This window comes from Anas platyrhynchos, chromosome 1 (assembly GCF_047663525.1).
Source record: "Anas platyrhynchos isolate ZD024472 breed Pekin duck chromosome 1, IASCAAS_PekinDuck_T2T, whole genome shotgun sequence".
Classification (NCBI taxonomy): Eukaryota; Metazoa; Chordata; class Aves; order Anseriformes; family Anatidae; genus Anas; species Anas platyrhynchos.
This window is the reverse complement of record NC_092587.1, coordinates 2,637,738-2,660,592: the sequence shown is the minus strand read 5'-3', so window position 1 is coordinate 2,660,592 and position 22,855 is coordinate 2,637,738. Positions and strand designations below refer to the sequence as shown.

At 40.5% G+C, this 22,855-nt stretch overlaps 1 protein-coding gene across 2 annotated transcripts in view; it reads right to left on the bottom strand.

Moving 5' to 3' along the window:
- The window catches only part of CHCHD3 (coiled-coil-helix-coiled-coil-helix domain containing 3), a 148,353-nt gene that overhangs the window by 12,546 nt on the left and 112,952 nt on the right, over positions 1 to 22,855 (bottom strand). For both annotated transcript variants that reach the window (XM_027461240.3, XM_027461251.3), the window contains exon 6: positions 15,342 to 15,412. In XM_027461240.3, coding sequence (XP_027317041.1) covers positions 15,342 to 15,412 — 71 coding nt within the window. The remainder of the gene's footprint in view (positions 1 to 15,341; positions 15,413 to 22,855) is intronic.

Below are 22,855 nucleotides of genomic sequence, written 5' to 3'. Positions count from 1 at the left end.
GAGAAGTCCATCAAAGGATTATGAGCAAAAATACAGTGTTTGGCTCAGGGAAGCCCCACTTCACTGCCTGTTTGAAGGTAAAATGGCATCCCTGTCTAATTCCCCTATTTTTACAGTTTTCCTCAAGTACCCACTCCTCGCTGTTGGCTGATAAGCTAGGAGGACCTCTGATCTGACCCGCTGGGACTGTTAATGCTCTGAACACCTTGAAGAGCAAGTCATCGATGGAATGAGACTGCTGTCCACCCTGACAGGCTGAATTAGGTTCAATACTTTTATTTAAATTGATATTCATTGAATGTTATTATCCCAAATCACTGCTTGTTTATAGAATTCCCCTCCCTGGAAAAAAAAAAGAACAAAAAAAAAAAGAACAAAAAACCTTAAAATACAAAGTACACCACCATATTATTATACAAATGTACCTTACACACAGCTGGTCCTCGCAGCTGCAAAGGGAACCACATGCTGGAATTACCCAAATTTAGGATGCACATTTTTAACCCTGCAGCTTAAAGAACAGTTTTTACTAAATACGAGGATGTAGGCTTTAAATATTAAAATAAACAGCCATATGGATGACAATGATACAAATTTTACACTTACAAAATGGGCATGCATGCCTTTATGGTGTAGAAAATATAGTTACGACAGTGTTATATTAGAAATATAAGATATAAGAGAAAAAGAGAAAGCTCTGAAAGTTGCAGGTTTATCCACGTGGAATATACCGCATCTATGTAATGTACATATATGAGATATATATTATTGAAATAATTTCTTGGTCTTGCACTGATCCAAACCAGTTCCTACTTTGGCAGTTACAAGAGGAAGAACAATCACGTTGGATGTATATAAGTCCGTCCAACCACTAAGCAAGAAAGGAAACAAACTAATCCAACCACGAGAGTCAAATAAATCTGCTCAGCCTGAACTGAGCAAAACCCCACACATTCAAACATGCATGATCAGCATATCAACGCTTGATTTCAAACCTCATAATGTAAATTCGGATCACAAATTATTTTTAGTTTGCATGTAGCATCACTTGAACTCTGTCTCATTACTCCTCCCAAAACATTAATTAATGAGGACGAGCTAGACTCCGCTTGCTCAGGTGTTTATAAGCAGGAAGGTCAAAGACCACCATGGCCAACAACACCAGGTGGTACCATGTCTTAATATCACCACTGGTCTGCAACTACTGCTGGTCCAGGACTTCTTAGGTATATTAATCTGTATTAAAACTATGTAAACTACAATGAAGTATTTCTAATTTCTAAAGAAAAAGATCATTCCGCAACAGTATGAAATCTGTCTCTATATGAAGGTGGCAAAACAACACCGTAGCAATTTTATCCACTTTAATGGATATTTAATCCTTTTAATTTTATTCATGTCCCTGTGTTAAATTTTCCACGGTAAGGGTATGTCACACACAAAGGGAACACAGACAGACCCAAGCAAAGACCAAGCACCCAAATGAGCAGCCCAAACCACAACCACGGCGTGGATTTATTATTGCTGCGTATTTCCCAAGAGCGACACAATTCACTTCAGGCTTTGTAAACTCCCGAGTATCATCATCATCCCCAACTCGTGACAATAAAATCTTCACAGCACCTCACTAAAAAAGAGCTTTCCCTTTATAGAGGTGCCATAGAGTGTGCTCTAATAAGGAGACATGTTTCTTATCTGTAGCAAAGGTCAACTGCTGCACACAATATGAAGCACCACACGACACTACCTCGTGGCACATTATTATCCAAATATTACTCTCTCGAGCAATATATGTTTAACTGTTTTGTTCGACTGTAAGAGGCCCAAAAGCCTGCTCCCGACCACAAAAAATAAGAGATTTTATGAGCAGAACTAGCACGCAGGAAAAGCAATCAACAGTTAAACACTTCAAGCATCACTGCTCCCGTGGGTGATGATTACTGGAGGGAACTGAAGGTTGCAATCTTAAAAGTTAAGAGAGAGTAAAATAAATGCCAATTTTTCATTTGAGCATGAAGTTTTTCAATAAAAAAGAGGCTCGGACTCACTTTGATAAGCTACAAAGACTACGTGCACTTCCCCAAGCCTTGCACCAGGCTGTGGCAAGCCACTCTTTATAAAACTCTTTATATTTCAGCTGGGCTGCAATAACAATAACGTGTTAAGAAACACACACAAAGAGGAATAATCACCCTGCAAACATGTTGCTAATAAGTGGGTACTGGACCTTGTTATAATATATCTTAGTTTAAATGTGTTTGTACAACGTGCTGTAGAAATAAAGGAAAACATAATGACCTCAACACCCTTCTTAGCATCCCAGCAGGGAAAACGCACCTCTCACCATGAACAAATCACGAACAGCACTTAGAGAGAGGGGTTCTAAAGCAAGGCATTCACGATTCACTTTGTTATTTTTCACTGCCTGCTGGTGGACACGTCCCTGGGACTGTTTCAGGACACGATGGTACCTGGAAAGCGGTTTAACACCAGAAGGGTGTTCCAAAAACCATCATCGCCAACTCAGAAAGAGCTTGCAAAGGTCTCTCCTTATGCATTCGCCGTGTGCTGGCAGCATTAACGAGGCACCAAGTCGCTGGATGGAGCTTTGGTCGGATCCCAGGAAGCAATTTTGATGCCTCGTGTTTTACAACCTCATCACGTACCATTTGTAAGTTCCCAATTTTTCACCAACGTCTCAAATAGTTGTTGGGTAGCGGAGTGCTTTTTTAAGTATCGCAAGTTGGCCAAGCTTCAGATCAACCAGGAAAGTTTTCCCCAGTTAGGTCGTGCCCCTGGAGTTTAACTGGTTCTCACTGAGGTTTTGCTGCTAATTGCTGCTAACCGAAGAATTTGACTCACTCCTGTTGCAGCACATCTTGTTGCAAAGGCTACGAGAAACAAACCAATTCTTCTTGCCACCCAGAGCTGGAACCTGGTGATCTCTGCCATCATCAGATGGATTTGGGTCTTGATTTTAAGGGTATAACTACAACACAGTCTGAAATAACCCATTCAGGAGAAGAGTAATAATTTTGAGCAAAATACCTCAATGATGGAAATTGTAACAAAAACAGCATTTTTTCTCAACACCTTTCCTCTTCCTCCGAGCACTGTTTGTGGAATGCCCCAAGCAGGTTGACTCTGGATCATTTCCTTCATTTTGGGGATTGAAGATGGCACGAACATGGAAGGGCTCCTCTTGGGATGCTGCCTATCTAAAACAGCAGGACTTATGCTTATCCCACTGAGCAGGACAGGTGGGCCTGCCTTAAAACTACCAGGGTAGCAAGGGAAAGCACCCTAGCAAAGGTACAGAGAGCTCAGAGAGACAATAATGAACATAATTGTAGTTAGTTATTGTTTGGTCTACTTACGGCCCTATTTTATAATGCTACTGCCAGCAGAGCTATTTTATGTGATGTCTTTTTCATGTAGCAACCTTTTCATAAATCAAAGGAAAAGCAATACCAGGCAGTTTTTCCTGCAGCCTGTTTGACAATAAAAGTTAACACTGAACCCTGGCTGTTATCAATCTTCATAAATGTGTCCATGATACAGCAAGCCTGTTCCATATTACGCTGAGTTTGTTACTAATGCATGCAGAGGAGCAACCCAGTGGCTTAATGGATCTCCTAAATGGCCTGAAACTGGGACCCACGCTAAGTGGCCAGGAAAGTTTTAGAGAAATAACTGTTTTTCTCATTTCTTTCATTATTCAGTAAAACGATTGTCCGTTACAATGGCTTTATCTCTCCTAGCTCAAGAAAGGTATATTGTACTATAATATGGATTTACACGGACAAAATAAAGACCTCAGGAGAATGCCTATCGTTGAATCATATCATGTTAAGAAAACGTAGTAAGAAGTGCAAATGAGCAGTATTTCGGCACGTCCTTTTAGCAGAGATCTATGCGACAAAGGAAGATTTATATGCAAGCACTGAACACAAAGTTTGACAGAATCACACAAACTTATTCGCAGTAGTACACACACCATTAAGGGCAGTAAGGGATAATGGCTGATCTGTAACAAGATGTATTTGGATATTACCTGAAAAAACTCAGTTTACAATGCATACCCAGAACAAGAGGCCGATGGTGGGGTTTGACCTTCACACATCCAGCCTGCGGGGATCCAAAGAGCAGCAGCAACTTTATCTGCCTAAACACGAGGTTTACCAGGTGCTGACTAACTTGAGGACTACTTCTGTCCCATGCAGCATCACCAACAGGTCTCCAGGTTTAAAATAAAGACAACTTGGGACAGAGCCATTACATAGATTAGCTTTATGCTTAATTGATCTTCTTGAAGAGCCACCAAAGCCCATTCTGTAGACGACCCAGAAGAATATCCATAATATTTCTACCTAAAGGAGCCAAAATACATAGTAGAAAAGAGCTGGTGAACTAGATTCATTTGACACTGAAATTATCCATGAAGAACTTGTTTCTAAATTCCACGCTGACCGTGCTTATGGCATCTTTTTATTGAGAAGGTTATGGCAATTTTATTTTTTTTTTTGCCAAAGTACTGCATCTAGTCACGGCAGAGGGGAAAGAATGTATGTGATGGAACAAAAGGGGCTGCATTTCATCAGCCCAAGCAAGAGCAAGATTTCGCTAGCAGTAAAGCAGTGTAGACAGAGCAGCAGTCTATTACACACAGATCTATACCGCCTGTCTCGCAAAACCTTTCGATCCTGATCTGCTGGTGCTTCCCGTAATGCATATGGCACGGTGCAGCATTGGCTATGGAACTCTATCCGTCTTCACACATCCTTGACAGGGGACTCTATCTTTATAACGTTTATAGCCACGGACATGGCACTCGAGTGGTCTCCTTAAAGATCCGCATATTAGTTTTATCTATTTTCTCCAGTCCTGTTCCCCAAGGCTTAAATGTGTACTTTAAATGTTTCAGGACTCTACTTTGATTTTATATTGCAGGCAGATTAATGGAGATGCAGAAGACAGTGCAAGAGAGTGCATTTTTACGATTTTTTTTAATATTGACGAGTTTTCCAATTTCAGTTATGGATCCTCCGAAGAGGCACGCAGCACTTGAATTGACAAACCCCTCTAACGCTTAACTGTTCATAAACACTAACAGGGGAAAATCTCTCCTACCGACCAGCTGTGTGCCTTCTCCTGTTCTTTTAGGGTTAGAAAGTGGTGTGCCCTTCATGCTTCTAAGTGTGCACCACGCAAGAAAAATATCAGATCATACCCACACAAGCCAAAGGTTTTAAAATCCCTACATAAAACAAAAATATTTTGGAAATCCCCTCTTTGGAAATGCCAGCAAAAGAGCTTTGATTTGCTTAAAAATGCAGCTCACGCTCAAGAAAGTGAGAAAATGCGGTCAGCAGTTGTAAAAGCATTCCAAAAACTGGTTAGGATATTTCATGACCAATATACACACTTTCTCCTGTGGATGTCAGGACTCACTTTAAAAGATGCAGCGATAACCACTGAAAGAATCAAAAACCATGTTGAGAAAATAACTTAGTGGTTTGCAGTGAGGAGTACTGAGAATAACAGAACAAAATTTAAAGAAAAGGCAGGCAGAACATCAGCACAAAATTTTCCTGTATAGAATATATATTAAATAATAGAATAGCATTTCAAGGGAAATAAGTAAAACTTGAGTTTTCTGCTAGGGACACAGACCATCTTGGTAGCTGAGTGCTTCCAACTAACAAGGCTTCGTGGCCACCATGGCTATGTTCTGATCAATTAACCAACTTATACAGCTGCATTTAAAGAGATGCTCATCAGGAAAACTTGCTGGAAATTTCAAGCTAAGAAGAGCAGGAATTTTTTTTGAAGTTTCACATCTCCTAGGAAAAAATTAAAATTGATCACATTCACCGAAGGCCACTGCTGTCTAAAATTTGATTATCTAAATGTCAAAATTCCTCTGACTGAAGGAGAATAATTGTTAAACTATGTGAGTTTGGAGGTGTGAAGAAGTAGCAATGCCTATGAGGACAGAACCGATGCTGTTCCCCTTTTCACAACACAATGTGTACAAAAATGTACACGTCAATGCTGTGGTCAACACCTAGAGAATCAAAAATCTTAAGAATTGAATTGTATTTTTTCAAAACCACAATTATTTTGCGCCACATGTGCTACTAAGAGGAACAACAAAGAAAGCCAAAATGTCACTGTTTGATGCTATTTAAGATGGAAAACAGAAGTTTGGGGACTGTTCTGCCCTCTTACCTATAAATGAGACCCAAATCAATCAGGTCACTGAAAAAGAATCTACTGTATTAGGAAGAACAGCCTATAAAGTTTGTGAAAAATGACAATCACTGACCTCTTAATTCTAGACTCAGATTTGGTGTATTTGGGTTACTCCTCTGACTTCAGTTCAGTCCCTTAACTGTAAGGGATAACTGAATTCATTTCTGTCACATATACACAGATCCTTTTGTTATTTTTATTGCAGTAGAACTTAGTTGGACTAATTAAAATGAAATTTACACTAGGAAGCAATTCGCTAGGCTTTCTAATACATAAAAAGCATTAATCCTAAACAAAAGGATAAAGGCCTCTCTGTGACCCAACCTCCCTGCAGCACACCTGTCGCCAGCTGCCTGCTGCACTGTTTTGTTCTAGTCCCCAATAAATTCAGGTTAACCAAGTGCGACCTGGCTCAACTTTATTTTATTTATTTCTAGGAGCCTGCCTGCGGCAAAAGGAACAAACCTCCTGCCCCATCAGGCCAGCAGAGTGACACGGTGATCCAGTGCCACCCCCAGGTGCCACCCATCCAGCTGCCAGCAGCTGCAGCATCCCCTGCTCCAGATGCTGGCAGCTGCAGCTCCGTGTTTTACACACCGAAGACGCAGGAGGACCAGCCTAAAACAAAGGCAACCTGGTTCTGGTATCAGCAGCGTTCTCTCTGCTGTTCTGACATCTTCAGAATGAGGGCTTTATTTAAAAAATGGAAATGAGGCAGCAGGATTCCCTGGCGGCTTCTCTGTGGAAGATATGGAGAAGCTTGTTGGATGCTCCAGCCCTGGCTGGAGTATTCATGTTATGTTACGTTATGCTGATGCCCTCACTACTCACTCAGGTTGGAATCTGCATGGTACTCTCCACCGAGATTCATCTCATTTCGGACTGCCCTAAGTAAATAGGAAGATAAAAAGCAATACTGGAAGATAAACTGTAATTAAAAGAGTAGCTCTGCTCAGAGAAGGAGCTATTGCAGCATACCTGCTCTCTGCATGTCTTTATCAACTTCCCATTAAGGAAAAATAAATAACATATTTTTATTCCTTTTAATCTTTCAGAGCTACCGGGTAAGGTAGGTGGAATATGCTTGCCAGATACCAAAGAAATTGTACAATTTTCAAGTCCAGGTAATCATTTTTACTCCTGGTAATAAAAGGGGGAAGTTTTACTTTTGAACTTAGCCTCATCTGAATTGGAAGCCAACAGGACAGCTTAACTGTTTTATGAGGCATCTTAATTCTATTTTTATAAACCTTATTTTCTGGGTATGACCACACTTTGCAACAAGGCACATGATTTGATATTATTTCCCCAACTGTTTAATGTATACTTTGGCTTTCCAACCGTGATTTCACTTCGATGGAGTCTAAGCAGAATGACTGCAGTCAATTTTTTTTCCCCCCTATTTAGCCCAACACTACTGGAAGGGAGGGAGGAAAAAAAAAAGGAAGAACTGGTTAATTACAAGTAGCAGCAAATGAGCTGTAATGGAGGTGTTATGAATGTAAATCAGTGACGCCTGATGCAGCAACAGCAGCATCTGTGCATGCAGCTTACAAAGTAATGAGATCGTGCTGATGTACTGGCATCCTGCTTTGATCACTTCATCTTGTTCAAGGGCTCTGCTGGGAAAACAAAGGTCAGTGGCACTGACCTCCCTCCCCGCAGCTTGCACACGCACCAAGATTAGCAGCTGATCAAGGATCGCTGTCTTTCCACCCCGTGATTTTGGACCGGATGGTTACGTAGTTGGGGGCCTTCACCAAACAGAAAGCACAAGCTCCTGGCCATGTGAAGTGTCGTGTTCGAACATGTCGAGGTAATTGGCCATTCATTCTTTACCCTGTAACCAGGAACAGGTGTACGCTGCTTAGAAAAAAAGCATCACCACCATCAACTCTGCAAAACCTGTTCCCTTCTAGAAAAAGAGGCGTGCTGCTGTGTGCTCCAAAGTGGGGGCTGTGAGATCTGTAGGCTTTGGTTCTACAGATGGCTTGGACTCATAAAAAAAAAACTCCTTAAAAAAAAAAGGTATTGGTAAATCTCAGCAACACAAGATTACAACGCGCAGAACAAATTAATAATAAAAAGAGGAGACTGTGGGTTTTAGCCTTCCTCGGTTTAACAATGTAATTGGGAAATCATTTACTTGTGTGTACACCAAATCCCAACAAAGGATGCTTAACGTATTAAAACAAGAGGCTTTAGTCCTTGAAAGGGAGCGGGGAGCCAGATGTACCGCAGCAGAGCGCTACGTGCCAAGCGCGCCGCGAGCGCTCGGTCCTCCCTGGTTACTACGAGTGGCTCAGGAAACTGCAGCCAGCAGCAAGAACTGCCCTTAATGAGTGCATCCATCAATTTTCAGGGGACTCGGTTGATTACCGGCACGCAGAACTAGGGAACACGCCAATTTAACTGGTGGTCACTGATGCATGAAGGAAGAGTTTCGCTCGCTCGCTTTTCGGGAGGAAGTCTATAAAATGACTTAACGCATCTGTGTAAGCAAATAGAGAAAACCCGTGGTGTGCTGAGGCAGGAGCACGTGCTTCTCCTTCCAACACATCGACCAGATGCACCTGAAGAGGAAAGGGCCATTCAGACAGCTAGGCGTGTTTGACTACATCTGTTAGAAAGCTTATCCTGTTGTAACTACTTTCCAGCAAGTCTTTTGTTATTTTAAGAACTAATTCGTATCAGATAAAAAATTCCTAGTCGTGACTTTGGGCTTTACTGAAATGAATTTTACGATTGCTTTCCCTATTCCAGACCATAAAGTATCTAACTGTGTGAAAAACTGGTGATAGCCTGAGGAAAGCCTTAATGAATGTACATGGGATTCCTAAAAAAGATACGGGCAAATAGGGAAAGAATTGGCTTGGCCCTCTTAATTAACGTCCTACCTAAATTTCGAATAATGGATTAAAAAAAAAAAAAAGTTAATATAACTCTCAATAACATATTCAATGCTTCAAAACTATCTCCTGCCCAAAGAGGCACATTTAAAGTTCACATTTGAGTTTGAATATCTCAATGAAACCCATCCCCATGCAAACAGACTCTCAGTCCTGGGCTTACCAGAAAAACACACAGATATTACGCCAGAATCCCCCGCTCCCACTTCGCTCAGGATGAATCTGCATCTAGCTGAAAAGTGCACAATTAATATTTCATCCAGCTCTGTTGAGTACTCTCATTCCTAATGGGCTCTATCGATCAAAGGAAGAAAGTTAAATATCTTTGTTGCTGGAGGGAAAACTAAAGTTGTCATTTATGAAGTGATCATCATTTCACAGGTAAATGCACTGAGGAGTTTATAGGATTTTGATATTTTAAAGCTGTTCAAAGGAAATCCTCATCTATATGTTCACAGGTTGGAGAGAAATGGAGATGGAGATAACACTGACCACCAAAATCCCTTCATCAAGCCAAGATGCTGAAGCAACAGGCTATCCGAAAGGCAGAAGTACATCACTGAGTTATAAATATAGTATTACATTAAAATATAATAACTTCTGCTTCCTTACTCCAATGCAAAGGCATATCTAGGTGTGCATGGTGTAAAGTGTTTGCCCAGCCAAGAAGCATTGTGTTTGTCCAAAAAGCAAAACCACAGGTACCAGGAATGGTAGAAAGTCAAGCATTTTGCTCAAATGAGCTCTGCTCTAGCAGGGCTGAGACGAGTTTATTAGGACTGAATACGGGCTGAAAGGGGTGAGCAAAGAAAACAAACTCTGTTTTCTTCCTTTTGCATTGGAAAGGAACAGAATTTGGGATGTACAAGATAAATAACAGAGACAGAAAAGATTTGTAGTCTCTGTCAGCTCCTTTTCCACCTGAAGCAGCTCTGCGCCTTCTGAATCCAGACTGCTTCCCAGCTAAGAGGGGTGACAGTGCCACATCCACCCTGCAAAACACCATTTATACTTCACTCGAGCAGTGCAAGGCCATTAAGCTATCATACAACAGCACTTGCTATTAATTTAAGCAGCTCACTGCCACGGACTGTGCTCTGTATGGTGTGAACACCACTGCTGGGGCAGCTGCACAGCGAGGATGCCTTTGGGAACTAAGGCACCCAAAAAAAGGCAGGAGAAAGAAAGAAGACTGTTCAAGTACCTCTGCTGCTAAGAAAAGCCCTGTGGTTTCTTCAGCTGAGTTGATGGTATTTAATGTTGTGCACTCCTTCTAGCAGTCCTACGCTCACCTGTGGGACATTTGGGTAACTCGGGACCGTTGTCCCCAGCTGTGACACGTGGCATTGCTTTCGGAACAGCATCATGCCAAGTTGTGCTTCTCTCACCGACTCACTAAGATCTGAGTGAGTCCAATTGTGGGGTTTGGGGCTTATTCTCGTTTCTTCGAAGTGAAAAGAGGACGTGACTTACTGCCAGAGTTACGCTGTAAGGATAATTACATTATGTATAGCTCGCAAATTAAATAATCAGTTACATACAAACACAAAAAATAACACAACATCTGCAATTCTCTTGTCATTTTTTCAAATGTTAGGAACAAAGGATTTAAGACTACTACCAACAAGGGTATCACCAACAGTATTAAAAAAACTGTTTCATGACAAAGCACTGCAATGGATGCTACATTTGAAAGAGAAAAGATGAATTTCAGATGTTTCTACTTAAAGTCCATTGTCTTTGACTGAGCAAAGGGAGAGCAGCTAGAAGGAGGCAAGCCTGCAGGCTCTGTCCACGGGTTTCTAAATAGATTTCTATTTTCTCTTACTGGAAAATATTATGTGGTATTTCATAAATAATTTATAATCCGTTCTTTTAACTTTAGTTTTTAAAAGCAACTGATGCTAATTAAGGTGGCAGAAGGAGCTGCTGGAAAACCGAAAGTTTCTCACCATCAGATCTGCACAAGCAGAGACAAGAGAACAAACTATTGACATGGGTATGTATCCAACATGGATTTCTACACTACTGTCATGTGAGTATCACATTGCAGTTACTGAAGACGTCTGCATTAAGGAGCTATCGATATTCCTTATTTACAGAAAGCACAGAAGAGTCCCTGGAAATCGCCTTGTGCCTCAAAACAAACCCACGGTTCCCTGGGCTCTGTCCGGTGGTCATTATAAAGCTTATTTTCTTTCTAAAGTGCATATTTTTAATATTCAGAGAATTGACAGCACTGCTTTGTGAGGGAACTACACCGAAGTGCCACTCAACACGACTTCATGGCAAACATTCTCAGCTGCATTTGCCAGTTCAAAACACATACTAGGTAAAACACGACTTATAGGAAATATTCTTAATGTTTCTATGTATCTACAGACGACCATAAAACATAATTATCGTGGTTTATGTTTTATCTTCAATAAGCATTCATAAACCAAGCTCCATGACACAGAAGTCAGTAACTAAAGGAAGGTAAAGCACTGAGGTTTTGTCTTATACTCTTGTTCAGTGTGTCCTAAAGCAACCCCCCACTGAACTATTTTCGAGGCTCCAGCAGCCTGTTGCCGTGCTAACGCCGAGGCCTCACCTCCATCAATGATCAAATTATCAGAAATGATCTGGGAGCACGTGAAATAAATCGATTCGATCCGGGAAACTGTTTTTAATAAAAGTCTCCGAAGACGGTACCGGTGTGAAGCAGCCCGAGCAAGCCCCACACCTCGCTGCGTTTAATCAAACGAGCCCTGCAGCTCCCCAGAGGCATCGCTTCCGACGGCAGGGCTCCCGACCAGCTGTCTCGGGGCGAGGGAATAAAGCCATCAGAACCTGAAACTCAGAATGAACACTCGATCGTCTCACGATGCAAAGGATCCTCCGTGATTAAAGCTGTTTGCAGGGGGTAAATTCGCCCAGGAGCTCATCAACACGCCAACACGTTGCAACGCTGTGAAGCACCAGATCCAGAATTTGGCTTCGTTGGAGGTGCAGGAGTTTGGAAGTGACACCGAAGTGACACAGCAGGACGAGGCTCCGGGCTGTGGCACCTCGGGTCCTGCTCAGCTCGGTGTTTTTGCCCCAAAAACAGCAGCAAGAAGCCGCTGCCTGCTGGCTCCATGTGAGCAGGAGAGGAAGGGCTAAACATTTTGAAACAGCACCAGTGCACAGCTGTGAGTGTTATCCACCGCGAGGAATCCGAACCCACAGCAGATAAAGCAGAAATGTTTATTTTAGGCAGGATTTGCCCTATCTGCTTACTCTGTTCCTAAATGAAAAACCAAGCCGCTACTTGGCTCCAAACACCGCGGGGGAATAAAATGTCACCACTGCAGCTGCCAAATTTCCCGATACCAGCCCTTCAAATTAAGGAAAAAAAACAGAATACAAATGTACAATTTGATTACTTAAAGCCCAAATCTTCGCCCAAAGCCCGGCTCTTCCTGTAATAACGCATTCTTTTCTTCTTGTGTCAACTTCTGATTATAACAGAGACATCTTCATAATATAATAATTCTGGTTATAATGTAACTGCGGGTAACATAACTCCTGCATTAGAAAAGGCAGCATGCTCTAGTAATGTTGTTTTAATGTAATTTGTGTACTGCAGGAACTGACTGAACCTGGTCATTTAGAATTTGATCAATGCGAATTAGTGTCTTAAAGAGATGAACCATTTGATAATTCAGAATTTGATCAATGTGAATCAGGACCTCATGGAGGTAAAACATTTATCATGAACATTTGGAATAGCCGTCTAACCCAGGCAGCACTGAAGAAGGTAATAAGCAGGCATCAATAAGGACTGCAGACAAAGTACAGAAGAGCTGTCAGTTCTCGGATACGAGCCTATATGGGATACTTGGTTCTTCCCTTTCACAGGGGTGAATTATCCCTAAAGGCCAATGAAGCCACAGCTGATGTAATTTCAAGGACTAAATGGAGGAAGGAAAGGAAAACCCAGGAAATATTTAAGTAATTAGCCACTACTCTTCGCTCTTGAAAGAGATACGGTTTAAAAAGTTTAGGAAATTCAAGTTATCTCAATAAAACTTAGCAGCTCATTCTAGACATGTTTAAAATTAAGTGAGACTGTTTTATAATAATCCCACAATTAGATCTATTAATCTCTCACTTAGAACCTGAAATCACACTGACATGCAGCACATTGCTTTATGCATTAACAAAATTTAGCAGTTCAACCTTATTTAATTCTTCTTTTACAGCCAATTAAACAAGCTCTTTAAACACCATCGCTTGAAACTCTGTCCTCAATCCTCACATGCAATTAAACTGAACATGAGAAGTGCCTGGCGACACCAAAAGAGCATCATCTTCAGGTTTCACTAAATCATTCATAATTTATCCATCAAGCTGCATACAAAAGGCAGTGCTAAAATCACGGCTGCTGAATTTAAACCTTCAGTAAAAAGACAGGCCATTTCACAGGATTTGATATCGGGAAGAATTTAAAATGATACAGTAATACTGATATTCCATGTGCTGTATCAAAGCTGTTCCAATTTACATGCATGCTTCAGATATATTTTCCTCCTGATAATGTTTTCCTCGTGCTTTTAACACAATGGACCAAAACTGGATCCACTAAGCTAAAACCTCCAAATAATTTTCATGAAAAAATGGCAAAGGAAGCACTTCAATTTCAGTAAGGGCACTGCAGTGAAGACTAGTCAAAAAGTTAATTTCTATTTATAACTTCAGTCTCTCGAAAATTAAGAAGCGACCAATTTCATCAACTGTTAGGAATCTCTGATTCCCTAACCAAATCCCTCTTTATTAAATAGTCTTTGGTTTATGCAGACAGAATAAGACATCCTTCAAAATGGTGTCCTTTAAATTTGTAGATATTGCCCGATCCTGAGCACTGGCCCCTTTGCCAGCTGTTTGTGCAAACACAAGACCACCAAAGCATTTATTTTGGAAATTGTTTATGTACTAGGGAAAAACAAACAAACAGACAAAAAAACGTTACCCACCTCTGGCCACAATAACTACCTAAGCTAGCACTACTATTAGTACTAATACTACTTCAAACCACAATAAAGTCTCGTTTTGAAATAATCAAAGTCAGATTAGGCAATAATTAGATTTCAAAATATGAAAATAACCTCATGTAACAAAGGAAGGAGAAATACTCCCTCGATGGGAATCTTACACCAGTGAGAATAATGACAATGAATGACAACGTACCAGGCTTCCCATCCATAATGGGAAGCCCTCCAAATTATGCTTAAATCACTCCGTGAGTCAATGGTCATTCTCTCCCTCTTGTTTAAGGGACAGATGAGTTCAGTCTTCAGTGATATAAACTCTGCATTGTTAATCAGCACAGAAGATTTTATATAAACACTAGAGAAGATTAACAACCCCTGATATTGAAAGATAAAATGTTTTTATCTTACAAATAAGAAGTTGGTATCATAATTAGCAACTCCAAAAACCCTTTCCTCCTCTTGCCCACCAAAAACCAAACCAAACCAAAACCCAAAACTCTTTTGTTTCCTTTTAAACCCTTCCACAAACCTAAAAATGGTCACAGAATAATTGACTTTACACCGCATTTCTTGGTTATCACTGTGACTAAGGTTGTAAAAGTTCTCTTTGTACCCTCACTAACATGATAAATGGAACCTTCTGCCTAATGGATGAACCAGCAGAAAGGGAAGAGTCCAAGGTTAAGGGTCAGAGTCACTTTGATCCATCAGTTACTGTATCTTCATTTAACCATCCTCAGGACTAATAAAAATTATTTAATCTGACCTTCACTGGTAGGGGCAAAGCGAAGTTGCTAATTTAAATCCTTTCACATCATGCAAGCACAGGATGAATACTATTGTAATGCAAAGCTGGAACTACATTTTTGTTGTTCCACTTGAGAAAAAATGTTAAGGAATGTATTTTTAAAATATTCCATGCATCTTATCAAATATAAATTAATTAGTATATTACTAACTGTGCATCTAATTTCTATGCACCTTATGGCTACCATGCACTGCCTCCAAATTCTTGAAAATTCTCTCATCTGAATAACCAGGGCTTTTTTCCACAAAGACTGATAGGATCTACGATAGCAGAAAGGGGAGTTACTATGGATTTGAATATGGATAAAAAATTATTTCTTTGCCATTTTCAAAAGCAGTGGTAGAAAGGACTTACTTGAACCGGGCTGACACTTCATCAGCAGCTTTTTGGTATTGCTCTGTGGTAACTTTGTAGAACTGGGCGCTCTGGAAAGTTAAAAACAATAAAAATAAAAATGTAATAATATAAATTTAATATAATGTCAGTTATATACATGTTAATACCTGGTAAGTAATGGTAATTTAGATATTTTATACATTTCAGTTGCTCAAAAACAACAACAACAATAAAAGAACAAGAACCCTCCTATCAGATATTCAACAGACAAAGTTGCACAGACATTTTGGTGTCGTTTTTGCCAAATGTGTCCCCTTGGCTCTGAAAGGTTATGCAAAAGAGATAGCATGAAAAAGAGATGGCATAAAAAGAGATGGTTTAGATGGTTTCCTTCCTCAAGAAGGAATCTGCAGAGAAATCGGGGTAAGAATCCCATATTTTTGCCCTAGGTGATATTGGAGCCCGTGAAACTTCTACATGAGGAAAAAAAAATAAAATATTGAAGGTGTACTTCTTTGCGTGTACATTTTTGTGTTACTTACGTATATGTCCCAAGCTAGTTTGCAGGTGATATTCATGTCAGACTTCAAAGTGGCCCAATAAATTAACTATTGCTTGATTTTCTTTTTTGCTCTTTGCCTTGATAATGCCTCTTGCAGGGAGTTCTTTTAATATTCCGTATTTCCAAATAGCTTCAATCAGTTATTAATATTATTATTTTTTTCCTGGCAGCTTTGGAGCATATTTTCATCTCCCCTAAGCCAGGGAAAGCTTTCTCTCAGTTCCACCAAATCATTAATTTCCACAATGCAGGTCAGACAAGATTGAGTCAGCAAGCAATAAAACTTTCCTATACATAAAAATGGCAAAGTTTCTCAGTGGGACATACAATATTCAAAGACAAATCACTATAATGTTGTGATGCTTCATGTCTAGATAATATATACCTGGTATTTTTAAAGAGATTTTTATAGCCCTAGCACAGTTGGACTTAAGATGTAATAACTAAGGCACCTGGCTTCACAGTTGGAGGAATAATGAAAAGTTAAAGCAGTTCAAAAGTTCTCTAAAACATTTTTTTTCCATGAATAGTCAGGTCAATAGGAAAAACAATCTCATGGAGATGAACGAAGGTTTTGTTGGCACTTGCAAGAGCTCCTCCTTAGCTTTGCAACTCTCAAGTCATCTGGCATCCCAGGAAGTCACGTTAACATGGCAACAAAACTCTGACAATTATACACCGCGTGGTTACACACAAAACCTTTTGAATCCCTTTTTTTAACAACCTACCTGTTGTAGGTTAATGCCATGTTTTGAGGTTATTCATGCCACAACATGATTTTGTTTCTTTGGAGCATTTAGCATACGTGGCTTGAACAATGCAGTCCATGGAAAGTGTCATTCCGATTTTATTTTGGGTAAAATAAGCACTTACACTCACTTAAGACCTTGAGAAAGCAATATGCCTAAAACATATGCCTGAAAACAAACAAAGAAACCCCATAACTGGAAAGGTCGCTCTTCTGAAAGAGTCAAAGGTGACTGTCTCCTCGGTCGGTGGGTTAGCAAACACGTCCCGAACAACATTTCTCTGTGCCAAATTATGTTATGAGAAACGCAGGTAAGAAAGGCCACTATGGCAAAAACATTTGATGGAAACTCCAATACAGGTAGCGGTATCCAGAAGAATAAATGGAAAACTTTCATCCTTTCCATTTGAGGCATCATCTTCCAAGGTCTTACCTCGTGAATTATGAACGTGAAAAGTACAGAAATCACCGAAAAGAACATCACCTCCGAACGCGGGTAAAATTGCATTGTGAGCCTAATATTTTACCACAAATTATAACAAATTGTGTAACATCTCCTAGGGTCAAAGGGCATGCACGGATCACAAAGAGCACAGTGGTCTACTGCACTCTTGCTTCTGAGATTCAGACCTAATAATTCATTTGTACCGAAATCAAGGTTTCCACGCATGTGACTTGGGGTCATTTATTTTTCCATAAATCATGGTTGGCCAGTAAGAAAATGAAAATGAAATCCTCCTCACACCAGTGACCCCCTTGCGTTCAGCAATCTCAGCTGCCCAATGACAGTCACATCCAGGTTGCTTGGACGTGGATGAAATCAATAGGTATGCGATTAGACAGCAGACTGACTATGGGGCGAGTGCGGACAGGTCACCATTTGAGATGATGAATAGCTCTCTATCATCCCCCAGTCCCCTACACTGCTAACATTTACTATAATCTTATTTGGGCTGCGATTTATCTTTCTTTTGCCTGATCAATAAAGATGAACACAACAGTTGTAGGGATCGATTGCAATTTTTTATCATTTTCAAGCATGAAGGAGCATTTTTGACACAAAAACAATACTCCGAGTGTACTTGTTCTACTTTTTAATTGCAGCTCAAGTGATCAACGGAGCTGCTATATATGCCCAGAAGTTTTAATCCTACAGTAGGCTCAAGCTATCAAGAAATCATTCATTATTTTAGATAGAGTGTGCCATGATTCTCGGATTAGATCTTCCTTTGAAACTCAGCTCAGGCTCTCTTTAGGAGATATACTCACTATAATCCAGAGATGAAGTATCATTTCAGAAGTCCTCTCTAATCCTCAAGATAAGAATGCAGTGGGCATTTCTCTAAATAAAGAAGGAAGGGTGCTGTAACATAGCACTGCTGATGTAAATTCTTCAGTCTCCAGATGAGTAAGTATGCGTATTTTTGTTGTGTTATGTAGTCTGCATATTCACGTATTGTTCAATTCAAAGTAGAGGATAAAAGCTATGGTCCAATTTGCAGATCGGCAGCAGTGGCAGACCGTCAGCAAGTAACTCTGGATCAGACCCATGATCTTCACAGGTTCCAGCAGATATAAATAATAAAGTAATAAATATACCTTCCATAGATAAGTGGAATCTATCTATCTATCTATCCGTCCATCCGTCCGTCCGTCCGTCCATCCGTCCATCCATTGGATCCTCTTAACTAAGCCACTAAAACGGCAGCAACTGAGCTCCTTTGGGCACATACATTATAGAACAGTCTTCACTTACACAGCAGTTTCCTCTCATTTATACTCTTCTCTGTCGCTGTTTAACGAAAACATGGCTTTCTGCAGATCTTTGTTACGGTCTCCTTTGTTGCAAGGAGTATGAAAGTACAAGAAGCATGTTATGAAAGATGCGACGAACTTCCAAAAGGGAACAGAAGTGTCAGGGTTATGGCAATTAATCATCATCCCAGATTATGTAGAAGATGCTATTTCTGTATCTGTTATGGAGTTCTTACATAATGTGGGCATGTTGCTTGACTTTAATATCAAAACAAAGTGGCAAATTTGGTTCTTGATGACTAAACTTCAGCTCGTTCGAAGTATCTAGTCTAAACTCATCCCGGAGGTTTTGCTCCAGAATCACAGAGGTTGCTGGCTAGCGGATCTCACACATTGCAGAGAAAATAGAGAATGGCTTGAATTATGTTCACTGCCGACATAAAGCAGGCCTCAGTAGCTCAAAATAGTCACTTAACTTTTAGGCTGCTGAAGCTGGTGGAAATTAACCCATTTGTGTGCACGCTACTTGGTTGCTTGGCTGAAGAAACACTTTGCAAAAAGAAAACGATGTGCCAGGCAGACCGAATTCTGCACCAGGACTCTTGACAAGTATTAGCAGCGTGTACATACAATAAAGAGCAGAACAGGCACGCAATGGTGCTGGGTGATCCTCCAGCACATGCAGCGACTCAAATCCAGTGTTACACCAAGCCTGGCAGCAGGGCTGAGCCGTGTCATGCTGGATTTGAAGAGCTTAACACCACCAGAACTGAAAAAGAAGAGTCCTAATCCCAACACTGGAAAAAGTTTGTGCTAGAAAAAGTTAAGGCTGCCAAGATATCGTGCCTTACCCACCTCTTACAAGCACAAATAGGACCTGTTACGATTTTGGGTTTAGTCACCACGCATTTTCCACGTGTAAAAAGCTTTGGCCTTCATCACCTCGCGCAGGAACCAGGAAATTTCATTTCTCTGGTGTTACAGAAATGGTAACACAGAAAGGCCTGTTCAGTTTTGCAAAGTTTGAATGCTGGGAAATAAATAATGGATGCCTTGCGCTCTGAGCCACGAGTATACTGAATAAGTAGGATCGTATGGGGGAACCCCAAGAATTACATGAGCACGAGCAGCTATGCATCAGAGATCCAAGACAACTGAAGAAGCACGCTGCCTTTATGCTGACATTTTGCAACTTGCAAGTATTTGAGCTTAGCACATGGTTACTCTTAGCAGGGAAATCTTTAAAAAAAAAAAAAAAAAAAAAAAAGGTTAAGAACCAGCTAGGAGAGAGAAAAAAATCCATCAAATGTTAGAAATGCCATGACTTAAAATCATAATGACACCAAGGTTGCATCCCCTGGAAAATTATGATGTGCAAGATCTTAGTACAGTCCTTTTCTACCTGAACTAAGCAGTAGGGTAGCATCAACTTCTGTTGGCCAAGCTCTCTGTGAGAGCTTGATATTCTGATATTCCCAATAGCTGCCAACTTCTCTGCTGGGTTGCCTCAATCCAGTGGACTTATTCTGCCACCCGTGCCCTTTTAACTGCATTTTCTACCCCATGTCTCCAAAAGAGAAGCCTCCCCTGTGAAGTAACAGCCACCTTCCCATAGCCTCTTTCGGTTTTGTACCCAAACCCCCTCTTTCAGGCCATGCCTCCGATATCCATGGCTTATGTCTCTTGTACTTTCAGGCTCACAAAGCTGGCATGATACGTTGGACTGGGGCTCTTCTTCCAACAGCCAAGGGGTTTTGGACCAGTCAACATGGATTGTGACAGCACACGGTGACATTCCCCAAGGTGCGAGTCATCCCCAGCCTTTGCTAGCACGTGGGTATTAGCAGCAGGCAAACACTGTAGGCAATGCTATTTTATCCCTGCTTATCCACCTGGATCTGTACGGCTGAAGGTTCTTGCTAGATAAACAAACTCTAAGCCAGAGGAGGGAGAACACTTTTAATAAACATGAATTGATATTTTTAGAGGAGTATCAGTTGTTCTGCTGAACGGGAGTAGGGCTTTAGGCACATCTTCCCAGGAATGGCAGAAAACAAAATGCAGAAATCATCCAACATCTGTCCAATTTTAGCTTCTTGGTTCAAAATTCTTTACCTATGCTCCCAAAATTACTTAATCAGCACTTTAACAAATATTGTGACTTTGTGTTAAGTTACTGTGCAAGCAATAAGCAATTCAGAGGAGTTCTGTTGAAAAGCCTGCAAAAACTCGTAGAAGTGGCTAATTTAACACGTGCCTGTAATCTAATTGGCCTGAAGAGGACCAGCTCGTTTTAAGTTACTCAAATGCTTACAGCTCAAAGACTAACACAGGATTTAACCAAATTAAAGTCAATAATAAGCAGTGTTTGCTATGCCTCTCCTTCCATACCCTTATTTGCAAAGAAAGGTTGGGATTTGTTGTTCCTTTGGTAGAGGTGCCTTTTAAAAGCTACCTCCAAAGAGGGAAGAGTAGGCTGGCTTTCTGAAAGAGAAGCTAAAGAAAAGAGACCCGAAATTTTAATTTTAAATCTGCCCAATTTCCTGCTACATACACAGCCTTTGCAAGGATATGTCGCTCTGTAATCCAAGTAGAGAAAAGTACGATCTATGGGAAGAAGCATTTTCATCATGTTTGACCCCAAAATAAACTTTCCTGAACAAACGTAGGAGCAGACACTTCTTACAGAACATATTGTGGAGGTATAGGAGAATTATTATTTAGCTAGACAGCTCTGATTTCAAAAGTCTGTGTAAGGAAATAAAGTCCGCCAGAAGCGGGGAAGGTCAGCTGTTTTGTCTGCATGTGGGACCTCAAAGCAGAAGTGCATGTTTCACTCTCGGCTGAAAATCTTCAGATTTCAAGGCCGACAAAGTTCTGAAAGATCTCGTGTCATCCAAGCTGATAAAAGGTTGTCAAAAGAAGCAAGAGAACTTGAGAGTCCTCATTTAATTTCACTAAGGATACCTCACCTACAGGCACTATTTTATAACAAACGTGCTGGAACTGTTGTTACTGCAGACATGCCACGACTTCTTTTTGCCATTGAAATTTTCCTTTTAAGCCCTTTGGCTCTCAAAAGCCCTGAAGAGATTCGGTATGAACATAACATTCATGCAATCGATTTAAGTTTTTTTTTTAATTTAATTTAATAGTTATGTAGTTACCAGTTTATTTGACAAAGAAAAAGACGTGTGACTTCCACACAAAGGAGACAAATCTGGCCTTTGCTTCAAGTTAGTGCTGTGAAAGACAAAAATGAGCACAGCTTGACTTCAGAGCAGCTCAGCACCTGCTCCACCCACCAAAGGAATGAAGAGCTTGGGCTGTTTGGCACCTTTGAGAATCAGGGGAGAATTTTTAATTTAAAGACTTCTTTTTCCTTGTCATCCTCCCCCACCGAAGGACTCAAAGCATCGGCAGGCAAAGATTATCATGTTCCCTGAATGGCAAATTGGAAAGTTTTCTTTGCCTCTTTTTCATCCATTGCTGCTGAAGCTGAGCTTTCTCTTATCCCTTAATTGAACTTCTGGCCGTTTCATCTCAGCGTCTTTTACAAACTCATTTGTGGATAATATGAAACATTTTGTTTTATTCATTCTGTTGACACGCAGCCCGGCACCTGTATGGATTTAGATGAGAAGATTTCCAAAGCCAGAAGGAAGGAATGGCTCTGAAGCCTATGGAGGTGCTTCATAGATTTCAAACCGGCCTCAGGACCACCACAATCCTCATTTTGTTGAGGTTCTGCAAAGCAAGGACAAGCAGCCAGGTGCAGCATCACCTGCCCAAAGAGATCTGTCCTAGGAAGTGTACAAAGGAAACCCATGGAGAATGAGTAAAAAAAAGGAGAAAATGTTTTGAGTAGCAGGAGGGACTGTGTAAGGTGCACGAACATGTCCCACTGTCATGCAAACTATAATGTAAAGTAGATACCTAGGATTCTTTATCAAAAAATGCAAGATTAATTGCTACAAGAAATACCCTTGCCCCTGAAATACCCTTGAAGCTGCCACTAAAAGCAACAAATGAGTAAAAAGTAGAATTGGGGAAGCAGGAATGACAAAAAGACAAAAAGACTCTCTTGTAGTGCTAAGCAGTGTGCATATATCTAAGCTCCAAATTATATTAAATTACCGCTTTATAAATATATGACCACTTTTATTGCATCTTTATTTGAATTAAAAACCTCTATTTGTCTCTGAATTGATTTTAATAAGCCATGGAAAGCCAAGCATATAACATCATACAGATTACCAAACAATACCGCATCTTTATTCTACCTCAAATGCTATTAAAATGATACACGAATGAAATAATTTCTTTTGAAACGTCATCAGATCAGGCCTTTGCTCAAATCTTTAGCCCAGTTATTTTTGTACAAGTTACCACTTCTCTCATTTGGTCCAGCTCACTGTTCAACCACGAGGTGTATTTTGCAGCTCTGGAATGAAATAAAAGAGGTCC